The 11,707-nt window shown below is 49.9% G+C and overlaps 3 protein-coding genes and 1 non-coding gene across 4 annotated transcripts; 1 reads left to right on the top strand and 3 right to left on the bottom strand.

Moving 5' to 3' along the window:
- Window positions 1-738: 738 nt before the first annotated feature.
- VTN00DRAFT_4735 (uncharacterized protein) lies at window positions 739-3,865 on the bottom strand (the record flags this gene model as incomplete). Its single annotated transcript, XM_069431190.1, has 4 exons — window positions 739-1,509; window positions 1,563-1,625; window positions 1,675-3,572; window positions 3,631-3,865. 4 exons carry the CDS (start codon window positions 3,863-3,865, stop codon window positions 739-741), a joined length of 2,967 nt encoding a protein of 988 aa, XP_069290250.1.
- Window positions 3,866-5,219: 1,354 nt separating this feature from the next.
- On the bottom strand, window positions 5,220-6,899 carry VTN00DRAFT_4736 (uncharacterized protein; the record flags this gene model as incomplete). Its single annotated transcript, XM_069431191.1, has 4 exons — window positions 5,220-5,425; window positions 5,486-6,227; window positions 6,282-6,716; window positions 6,810-6,899. 4 exons carry the CDS (start codon window positions 6,897-6,899, stop codon window positions 5,220-5,222), a joined length of 1,473 nt encoding a protein of 490 aa, XP_069290251.1.
- A 456-nt stretch (window positions 6,900-7,355) lies between these two features.
- VTN00DRAFT_4737 (uncharacterized protein) lies at window positions 7,356-10,916 on the top strand (the record flags this gene model as incomplete). Its single annotated transcript, XM_069431192.1, has 2 exons — window positions 7,356-7,410; window positions 7,462-10,916. The coding sequence occupies 2 exons, from the start codon at window positions 7,356-7,358 to the stop codon at window positions 10,914-10,916; spliced, it is 3,510 nt and encodes a 1,169-aa protein (XP_069290252.1).
- Window positions 10,917-11,457: 541 nt separating this feature from the next.
- Window positions 11,458-11,529, bottom strand: VTN00DRAFT_t73. Its single transcript has one exon. It is a non-coding gene; the product is annotated as a tRNA-Ala (tRNA).
- Between the last annotated feature and the right edge of the window lie 178 nt (window positions 11,530-11,707).

The raw sequence follows: 11,707 nt of genomic DNA on the forward strand, positions 1-11,707 counted from the left end.
ATCCTGGTTGATCGTTCAAATATAAGGGGAAGCCAAGGAGTCCCCCTCCATCCATACAATAGATATACATACATACAGAAAAAGTTTCAAGGTTTTCCAAATTATCGATCCATCGTTCTGCTCGGCTCTCTTTTTCTGTTCTGGATTCTGGGTTTCTGTCGACGGATTTCTCGAGTTTTTGTCTGTTATGATATGGATGGGTATGGGTGATGATGTGTCGGTCTTTTGGTGATACTGGTTTCATTTAGGATTTTCCGGTTTTCTGTTGGTTCACGCATCTTTTTTTCCCAACTGATTCCCGAGCCTGCATGAAATTGTTGATCAATAGTTTGCACATCGAAAGGTCTACCATCCTAGATGGTGTGGGCCCAGAACGGTGTGCAAGCTACCTTTTCTCTTTTCCTTTCCTATTGCCCACACTCCAGGACCACCGAACAGTATGGGCCCGGAGCAAGGTGCAGGATAGATTTGTTACAATTTTTATGTATGTAGTTACTTTACGTGAGCCGGAATAATGACATTGGCATAATATCTGATCCATGCATTTGTCATTAATCATAAGCTCTTTAAGAATAGTCTATCGTTCAGTATCGTAAAGACAAGCATAGTGAGCGAAGCTTCGTACAACAGTTAAAATCATGAAGCACCCCGTGGAATATGCACAAATCGACACCTCGTCCAAGTCCCCGACGAGTCGCGGATGAAACTTGTCCCGGTTGCAAACGACATGTCAACGGGTCAAGAGATATCGGCTAGGTCCGCCCGAGCCAGCAAAGGTCTGCCTCTCTCGGTTTCGAGCACCGTTGCTACTCCTTTCGGTCGACGGTATGTGTATCCCAAGAACGCACCCCTCTTTCGGATGTCAAGTACCGTCTTACCCACGGCCTCATCCCGTAAGATCTTGTCTCGAGGACGCTTCTTTTCCTTCCTTTTTTTGTAAGCTTTGGTTGGCATCTTCATCGCAGCATCAAGTTTCTGACCACTACCACTGTTAGTTGTCTTATTTGGGGCCGGAAACTTTAAAGGAGATTGTGCTCCGTGATTAGGTTCCACAGCGTCCATCATAACAACGTCGATGTCTTGTTCAGGAGTAGGTGGGGCGTTAAGAGGATCGCTGGCGCTTGATCCATCATCAATATCACTTATCGGCTCCTCGTCTTCGAAGTATCTCGTATCTTCCCAATTCCTCACTTTAGGGACGAAAGGAGGTTTTCGAAGATGGATTTCCTCCCATTTAATTCCCCTAAAGAATGGATGTGTTTTGATGTCACCTGCATCATCGGGGTATACGTAGAAACCTTTATAGTTCCTACTTGTTCGATCTGCCGGTCGATTAATGAGTTCGCCCGGGGACCGCTTTGAGTGCAAGAAATCGTTCATCATATACTTCCTCGAGCATAGGCGGTACTCTTTCTCTTGAAGGAGCTGGCTAATGAGATCGATCGCTTCAGCTGACACGAGCTTATCTGAAGATTTTTCAGCGGGGAAATGCAGTGTTCGAGGATGTTGCTACTCAAATATCAGTGAAATGGAGGAGGATATGTAGAGCAAGCAGCACCTACCAGAATTTTCAGCTTCGTATCCTGGCGATTTTCGCATGCGAAAGGAGTGAATCCATACAGACACTACACCCTGTTAATGACCATTATGGTCTCGGAATAATAAATATAGTACCTCGTATAATATGATCCCAATACTCCACCAGTCACACCTGCCGTCATAGAGTTCTCCCCTTATGACTTCAGGGGCCATATATTGGCTCGTCCCGACGACACTCTTTGCGAGCTTCCTCTTTTCTTTTCGGTTGCGCCATTGTAAGAGACCCTCGTAAGGCCCTGGGCCTTTGATCTCGTCGTCGCGATCGTCAGCTTGTCTAGGAGGTGTTGGGGGTGGTGTGTTCCCTGTAGCCTTCGCCTCTTCCCGATCTTGCGCGTCACCTTCGATCGTGATGCCCAACTTCTTCAATAGAGAATGCCGATGATTGTTGAAATATGCTTGATCATGTGCCCAATGACCATCGAAAGCCAGCCCAAAGTCGGAAATTTTCAGATGACCGGAAGCTGAGATGAGGAAGTTATCAGGTTTTACATCACGATGTATCCATTGCAGTCGATGGGCCTCCTCGACGCAGAGAATCATCTCTGCAACGTACCATCTTGTTACATCTTCTGACAGAATATTCTTCCGGATGAGCAAGCCAAGGAAATCTCCGCCGACCATATAGTCCATCACGAGATACAGGTTATGAGTGTCCTGGAAGCTTGCAACTAAAGGCACGATCCAGCGAGACTTCTCAGATGCAACAAGAAAGTCTCTTTCAGCTCGCAGGTGGCCCTCTTGGCTATTCCGTAGCATGTCGGACTTTCTTATAACTTTCATCGCGAATACCTCCTTCTTCATCTTACTCAAGTCTCTTCTACGACCGGACCGAGTTCCGTCGACTGCCGACCTAAGTGCATCAAGGGTGTTCGGCTTTAGAACATTTTTTGGAGACGAGGTTCCGTCATTCGCAGCAACTGTCGGCACATCGTCATCCTCTTTCTTTTCCTTGACCAGGCGCACCACGCCGAAGCTTCCTTTACCTAGAACTTTGATGACTTCGTATCCCGCAATTGAGACGGTCTCACCGTGGCGAACGCAATTAGAACGAGTCTTGAGAACCCGGGACTGCCGAAGATATTCACTCTCCTGTGCCATCCAGGACTTCCTGGCCTTGATTCGCTCCTCTGGAGAGACTGGTAGCGAATGAAGCCGCTCTTCAAGTTCGCGCAGACGCTGAGCGCGAGGGTTTACGCCAGAAAATATTGAATTGAAATGCGTCTCGAAGAATATTTTCGCCGTGGCTGTAGCTTCAACGGTGACTATAGAAGGTGAAACGATAGGCGACTCTTCAATCGGAAGCAGCTTCTTATCTGGTTCACGGTTCCAGAGTGACAAACTTTTACTCCTGTCCAGTGCGCTCTTAGACCGACGTTTAGACTTTTCAGGTGAAAGAGACGCTCCTTCAGAAGTTGGGTTCGTAGACTGTCTGAGCGAAGGTGAGACGCTCCCGCTGGCAGTGGTTGAAGGATCTGAACTGTCCTGGGCGTTATCGCCCTGCTTGCTCAGAGCGCTAAAAGATGGAGGACCCTCAAGAGCGGGGATACTTGGCCTAGATCGGAGACTGGTACGGTGGATAACAGTTGGATGTCCAAAAGTTGTGGATAGCTTTCGCGAGAACCGGTATGGAAGGCCGGGAGTAGACTGACTTCGTCGAACTCCACACTGGGGCTTGTGGCTATTAGGAAGAAGTAGGTCGCGTGATTGAAGGAAAGTTTCCGGACTTTGCTGTTCCTTCAGATGCTTTTCGCGAGCAGAGGTCCCCAGAGATTCAATCAGGCGATCCGAGCTCCGACGTTGCGGAGTCTTGTCGACCGGGGAGAGAACCAGATGACTTGGGATTTCGGGAATGGGAACGGTATCCTGACAGACATGGCATTCTTCCGGGGGAGACGAAGGTGCTGAGTCCTGCACACCGTCAACGACGTCTGGGGTACCGTTCTGGTCGGACTGCTCATGTACTGTCTTGCTCGCTATAGTAAGAGTCAGCAAGCAGCAAAAGAGACAAGGACTAGAAGTGCACGATCCAACCATTGGTACTCCGAAGTCCCAGCATGTACAACAGCTTCGAGCTGCTCCTCCTAAAGCGTCCTTTGATGCCACCATCCTTGCCTACGCTTTGTCCCATACCGATATCAGAAACCGACGTCAAAGAGCTGCTTGGTGCCGGTTGAAGATCGCCATCGACGACCACCACTTTGTTAGGCGTCCATATGCTAAATAGACTTCGCGACGTCCTCGTCTTCCTCTTTCTGCTGGACGTCATCTCCTATGTTAAGAACCCTCGAGTAAAGAGAGACAGTAGAGGGATAAGTATATGTGGACTCCGGACACTTCTAACACGATCTGTTGGCCCGATTAAGTATACTTGATAAGTGGTGCAACTAAACGAACAGAACGATGCCCGGAGCCATCATGAGAAGATAGAATAATCACGCTGACAGCGAGGATGACAGAAGTCAGAGGGAAAAACAGCGTGGAAGAAGTTGGAAGCCGAAGCGTAGCTATGCTTGGACACATCTGGAAGGAGCAACCGCATAGGTCGGATTCGGAAACAAACCAGGACATCGCAACCTCATCGCGAAGATCTCGTAGATTGGTCCGTGGGATAGATAAAGTGAGATAATGTCGGGTGGTGAATTCTCCAGAGAAATGAAAGATACAAGTGTTCTTAGATGCTGCAGAGAGTCCAGTCATGTTTGAGTAGGTAGAAGAGAGGTCCTCCAGACAAAAGTAATTTGCATGGCCTCGAATCCTAAAAAAACATCAGTGAATGCAGAATAAACTTGAAGTATAATAACAACATGGTAAAACATAGCCCGATCATTCAATTGCCCTATGTGCAGTATACTCGCGGATAATATCGATCAGAGGTTGAAGTGAGCATAAGCATTTCCCTTTAGCTTCAGTAGACGAAATCCATCTTCCAACCGCGGATCGTCTAAGTCTCCGGTCACTACCCTCTGGGTTTCCAAAACCGAGGAAAAGGTAACTTCTGATAGACTGTGCAAGAGGATAGGAATAGAAAAAGAACCGAAACCTTATCTGGTGTTAATTCTATATGATCCATGGATTCTGGAAGATCATATCATACCTGTCCAAACCTCACAGGCGTGAAACAGAGTTCTTCTCGGCCATTTACACGCTTATCATTCTCAGACATCTGAAGGCAGAAGTCATGGCAGGGAGAGAGAATCCCAGTATGAAAGTAACTTCTATTTTGAGACAGTTGACCTAGTTACCACAATACCACTGGCTAGCTAAGGTAATGGCAGTCCGACAAGTGATATGAGTCGATATAGCTAGACAGGGAAAAGCACAAGATAAGAATAACTTTTAGACACAAACAGGGACTTTAACTCCGTGCGCGATATCCTCATTCCTGCCGAATGCAACGAAATTTTGTGCAGAAAGAACAAGTCGGATATCCCAGGAATGATGGAATTGGAAACCCAGAACCCCGTAAGAGAAAATATGACTAAGAGAAAAGAAACGGGGTAAACAAAGGAAATATTTTAACATGGTGGTGAACGGAAGTATCACCTATGAGACGTCATGCGAAATCGGTTCCATGTAGCTTGTATTATCGAAGGTCATGTGCATCAACTGAGAGAAGCTCTTTATTTGATCTCAAGCAGCTTGACGTCGAAGATGAGCTTCGAGTTGGCGGGAATGCCAGGCAGGGCCTTCTTTCCGTAGGCGAGGTGAGGTGGGATGGTGATGCGGCGCTCACCACCAGCAGCCATGCCAGCAATACCAATGTCCCAGCCCTTGATGACCTCACCCTTACCGAGCTTGAAGGTGAAAGGCTTTCCCTTCTTGTTGGCTAGAGAGAAAAAGATCAGCTGCTGTCAATGGATATATAGGGAAGAAATAGGCAGCTTACCATCAAAGACCTTGCCATCCTCAAGCTTTCCGATGTACCTCATGGAAACAGTGTTGCCCTCCTTGGCAGCAGGACCCTTTCCAAGCTTCTTGTCATCGATCTTCACGCCCTTAACCTCCTTAACACCGAGAGTGCCGGCGGTCTTCTCCTTATCCGCGGGCTTCTTGTCGCCAGACGGAGTCGGACCCTGCTCGAGGTTCTTCGCGAACTGGACCTTCTTGTCAGACTTGGACGTAGAGGCAGGAGATTCCTTGGTCTCCTTGGCCTCCTTCTTCTGTTCAACAGGGGCGGCTTCGCCGTTGTTCTTCTTCAGTTTCTTCTGCTGCTTCTTGCTGAGGGTTTCGCCATTGGCGTTGGCCTTGGACTTGTCCTTGGCCATCATGTCGTCAAGACCCGCCTCGTCGGAATCTTCAGCAGCACGCTTGTTTTTGCCCTTGGCCTGGACGAGTTTCGGAGCCTCCTCCTCATCGTCAGAGGTAATCTCCGTGATCCTAGGGTTCTCCAGCCCATCGAGTTCGTCACTCTCCTCGCCGTCGTCGATGAGCTCGATCTCATCCTCATCAGGGGACAGGTCGTACTCGTCATCCTCGTCATCCTCGTCCTCGGAGTCATCGTCGAAGCGACGGCCCTCGTCCGTTGGGATGACATAGTTACCCGTAAGGTAGATGGTGTGGGTACCGCTGACCTTGAAGAAGATACGCTCGTCTTCAGAGACGGTGATGTCAAGCGGTTGCTGGTATTGCTGTACCAAGTGTCAGTAGCGTCCTTCTGGCTGATACTGAGTGTTCAGACAAACCTTCTCCGGGTCCAGAGTGCAAACCACAATCTCCTCGAGCTCCAGACCCTCGTCCGAGCCCTCCTCGTCATCCTCATCACCAGTAGCGGGGGCCTTGCCCTTGATGAGCTTGGAGATAGCACTCTTGATATCGATATCGCCATCACCGCTGTCCGAGTCCTCATCCATTGCATCCTCCATCTCCTTGAGGGCAGCAGCCTCCTTCAGCTTCTTGGCCTTTTCCTTGTCGCTAGGCCCGCCGTTGACCTCCTCGTCATCGGAGTCCTCGTCGCTCTCTCCGTCATCCTCGTAGTCCTCGTCGTCGTCGTCATCGTCGATATCCATGCCAGGAGGAGGACGCACGATCTTGAGGGTCGCGCGCGCAGGCTTGCTAGAGTCGGCATCTTCATATTCAGGCTCTACGCTCGGGTCGATAGCAGCCATGCTCACGCGGAACTATCGCATGGCGCCTTCAGTTAGCTTGGGCAAAAAATGGAGATAAACAGTAGACAAAGCGATATTATGAATAAGACCCAAGCTTGAACTCACCATCGCAGCGGCCTTGGGTACCGCAGGGATCAGGATGTCCCCTGGCGGGACCTTTAAGGCGTACACAGCCACAGGTTGTACACCAGACATTTTGAGGATATAACGATGGATTCGACGAAGCGGTGAATAACAGCTTCTTTCCCAGCGGGAAAAGGGCAGCGAATGGGAATATAAGACAGAAAGAAGGGAATCAATGCAGACAAGCGAATGACCAGTCGACTGTCCGGTATAAAGGCAAGCAAGAAGGGAAGGGGGAAAAAATTTGTCAACAAGAGGGTGGAGAGGACGGCGGGAGCTTCCCTGGCGCCGCGAACTTTTTTTGCTGCCCTTGGATGGCCAGCCAACCAGCGCGCCGCCCGAGAGACCGCCAGATCGGGCCCGCTGTTCTGCCAGCTCTCACCGCCTGTGCCCGCCGCGCCATCAGGTGATCCCGTTCCGCCCGTCGGCGCGTCTTCCGCCACCGCGTCTGATTCATGGTTATATCGCTACCTGCTACCACTGATTGTCTGCAGGTCTCTGCAGATATGAGCCTGTTGCGTGCCCGCCATGGGCTCCCCTCTCGATACCAAATCCAGGGCCGTGCGGAAGCGCATCGAGAATCGTAAGTAGGGCTGCTGTTCGAGAGGTAGCTGCGTTCCTAACTTGGCACTAGATACCTTCGATAACGAGGAAGGTGAAGAGTATGAGGCCTCGACCTTCGGGGGCTTTGGCGATTACATACGCCGCAAGAAGATAAAGCTCCAGAACCTGGATGCGGAAATACGCGCTTCGTCAAAGAACAATCCCCCCATCTTCCGCGGCGTCGTGGCACACGTCAACGGCTATACCCAGCCTTCTTTGAACGACCTTCATCACCTCATTGTTAGCCATGGCGGTGGTTTTCTCCAATATCTCGATAGCAAGACCGTTGCTACGCACATTATCGCCAGTTCCTTGACACCGAAGAAGCGGGAGGAGTTTCGCAAGTATCGTATTGTGAAGCCCGCTTGGGTGGTGGAGAGCGTTAAAGCTGGCCGTCTCCTCCCTTGGGATGCTTTCAGGGTGGTGGACGAAGGTCACTTGCAGAAGATACTCAAGTTCGATAACGGACGCATTATCACTCAAACGAACCGTCAGCAGGAAGGCTACAGAGACCAAAGCATAGCCAGTTGGTACACTTCTCAGCTCAAGGATTCGAATAAGGAAAATGAAGGATCCGTTTCTTCTATTGATTCTCCCTCGACTCCTAGGACAGCTCCGCCTTCCGATCCAGCGTCGAGTAATGGAACAGGATCTGATTATGGCGAGTTTCCAAGCATGGGGTCTTTTGCGGAGGCCGACAATAAATCAGCTGCTGAAATTAAAAATTGGGAGGCTGCGAAAGATGACTCTACGATTGCTGAAGCTGCAGACGGTGATGCTTCTGACACAAGCCCTGCTCCAGAAGAGGTTCCAGCACAAATGCCATTACCCCTCGTTCGCGATCCCATCCCTGCCAAACCGGAGATGACCCCCGAAGAGTATAATGCAAAATTACTCTCCGACCCTCGAATGAGGAATTCTAGCGTTGTCAATCCAGAATTCGTTCAGCAGTATTACAGGGAGTCTCGTCTCCATCATCTGTCAACCTGGAAAGCCGACCTAAAGGCGCAGCTTCAAGCAGCGGCCCAAGAGAAATTGCAGGCCCAGAGCGGTCTGAAAAAGCGCGTTCCTGGTGCAAGAAGGTACATTATGCATGTTGACTTCGATAGTTTCTTCGCCGCAGTCTCGATAAGAAAGCACCCCGAGCTTGCAGACAAGCCAGTTGCAATAGCTCACGGCACCGGAACTGGCTCGGAAATTGCCAGCTGCAACTATCCAGCGCGTGCCTACGGCATCAAAAACGGGATGTGGATGAAGGGTGCTCTGCAGTTGTGTCCCGAGCTCAAGGTGTTGCCGTATGACTTCCCGGCGTATGAGGAGGCGAGCCGGAAGTTCTACAGCTCTATCCTTGCCATTGATGGCGTTGTCCAGAGTGTTAGTATTGACGAGGCTCTCGTCGATATCACGACTCAATGTCTCGAAGCGGGAGGCACGGACGGGAGGGGCATTTCCGAAGGGTCTATATATCGTGAACAAGCTAAGGCAGACGAGGTGGCTAAGAATCTTCGAGATTCTATAAGAGAGAAGACAGGATGTGAGGTGTCCGTTGGTATTGGTGGTAATATTCTTCTAGCCAAGGTTGCCTTGAGAAAGGCAAAGCCGGCTGGGCAGTTTCAACTGAAGCCGGAGGCCGTCTTGGACTTCATCGGAAACTTGACCGTCCAGGATCTTCCCGGTGTGGCACATAGTCTGGGTGCAAAGCTGGAGGAACTTGGCGTAAAATTCGTGAAGGATATCCGGGAGCTTTCCAAAGAAAAGCTGGTTTCCAGTCTTGGGCCAAAAACTGGTCAAAAACTGTGGGACTACGCGCGGGGCATCGATCGAACGGAAGTCGGCACTCAAGTAATAAGAAAATCGGTCTCTGCTGAGATTAACTGGGGAATTCGGTTCGTCAATCAAACTCAGGCAGAGGAGTTTGTACAAAATTTGTGTGACGAGCTACACCGGCGACTGGTGGAAAATCTGGTCAAAGGCAGGCAGCTCACGATGCGAGTCCTGCGGAGATCTGCAGACGCTCCCTTGGAACCCGTAAAACATCTGGGGCATGGAAAGTGTGATGTCTTCAACAGAAGTGTCATTTTTGGGGTTGCTACCAACGCAAAGGACATCATCGGGAAAGAAGCAATTTCTATCCTAAGAAGTTTCGGCATCTCTCCAGGCGACCTCAGAGGCTTGGGCGTCCAGATGACCAAGCTTGAGCCCGTCAAGTCTGGAAACGGAGAGCGGCCCGAAAGCAGTCAACGACAGCTTAACTTCAAAGCGTCCCCAGTCCGCAGGAAAATCGAACAAAATGTCGATCCCGATGAGCTCGAGAGTCCTCGGAAACCCGATGAATCAGGCGTTCCTCCCTCTGGTGCTCTTGGGCTTGGGCCATCATTGAGTGATAGCACCCAGAAGCCTTTGAACTTAACGGGGACTCAGTTCATCATGCCGACCCAGCCGGATCCCGAAGTTCTTGCAGAACTTCCAGGCGATATTCGTTCGAAGTTTGTCCCGAAGCCCAAAAACCAAGAAACAATCTCTCGTTCCGTATCTCCTTCTCCATGCCCCCGCCCTCAGTCACGGCTGCATACTGCAGAGCTCCCACCCCAGTCACAGTTAGATCCCGAGATCCTCGATGCTCTCCCAGAGGATGTGCGCGATGAGGTTTTGGCCTACTACGATCAGCCGTCAAGGGCGCCCCCACCCCATCCCTCTGTTCCTTCATCACGCCCTCAATCGTCTGGGTCCTCCAGACTTAGGAAACCTACAACACCAACGAAAAAGCGTCGTGGTAGACCTCCCAAACTATCCGGCACCAAACCCTCTGGCAATGCAACTCTCACCCAATCAAGCTTCATCCTCACACGGCCAAGGTCTTCGGCTGGTCCGGCCAACGAGACGTCCGCACAGCAAGCGTCTCCGGCAGACGAACAGGTTGGAGATATAGCACCCGACTTCCTGGAAGCCTTGCCAGAAGATATTCGCCGTGAAGTTCTCGAGGAGCACAAACGTGCGCGTATGCAGCAGCGTTCTGGACTCTACGTGCCATCCGTTCGAAAGCCCCTCCAGCCGAAGCCTGCTGCTGCAGCTCCTCCGGCACAAAAACGCCTTCGTCTCCCGCCGCTTCCGGAGAGACCGACTTTTACATCAAGCAAGCTTTCCACCTTGCCAGAACTGCGGGAAGCGCTGAGTACTTGGTATTCTTCCTTTGCCGCCGATGGCCCATTCAGCGATGATGTGACCGCTCTGGCGAAGTACCTGAAGCGAGTCGTGCTCGAAGAAAGGGATATTGAGAAAGCCGTCTCGGTGACCAATTGGCTGGAATGGTTGATCCTTGATGGGAGCAACAAAGATGGGAACAAGGAATCCGAGGCGACACCTGCCCCCGAGGTGCGAGACCCGAGTTCCCAGTCTGAGACGTGGGATAATGCTCTTCAGACCGTGCGGGAAAGTGTAAATAGCGCTGTACAGGAGAGGGGATTGCCTCCGGTGGAGTTCTCATGATTTTGATCGTTTTATTGTTTTACAAAATACCCCTGTTGTTCTTGACGTCTGGATTCGGTGCGATGTCTCATCAGGTATGATGCATTGGATGAAAGGGATCATGATGATATCCTGCTACGATTGATGATTTTATCCGATTTCAGGTTCTGTATGTATATGGATGTCAGGCCTCAAATATCATATGAGCTTCATTGTATACCTTTTCAGATTTTGTTTTATTGACCGTGACGAGGCCAAAAGAAAAAAAAGTCTATGTTACACATCTTTCCTAGGTGGACCTTTCAATGAAAGAAAGAGTTTTAGCCATTAGGAATAATCCCTAGAATCTTCTTCGTGAGACTCTTTCATAAAACTTAACTGATAGTCTCTATGTACTGTATGTAGGTGCCTACTTGATTATGTCCGGAGTATGTTTAATATAAGTGCATCGAAACCACCGCCTGTTTCTTTCTCTTTCCCCTCCTTGCGTCCTTGCCTATATATATTTTAGCAGGTTTTTTTTTCCTTAACTACGAAATTCCATCCAAGTAAAAAAGAAAGCTGGACTCGCGGGGAATCGAACCCCGGACCACCCCCATGCTAAGGGGGTATTATACCACTAAACCACAAGCCCGCTTGATGGTACACCGTTAGCAGAACATCATTTTCTGAACTTCAGACAGAGTATACATTCGGAACAATTTAACTACTGTCATATAAGTATAGTCAGTTCGAAATCCTCCACGGATTTGGTTTTTGTTGTTACAAATGTTTTAGTGTATTGTGCGTCAAGCCAGTACTTGCAGGACTTT

Source organism: Thermoascus crustaceus, assembly GCF_041956765.1.
Source record: "Thermoascus crustaceus strain CBS 181.67 unplaced genomic scaffold VTN00scaffold_2, whole genome shotgun sequence".
NCBI classification, from domain to species: domain Eukaryota; kingdom Fungi; phylum Ascomycota; class Eurotiomycetes; order Eurotiales; family Thermoascaceae; genus Thermoascus; species Thermoascus crustaceus.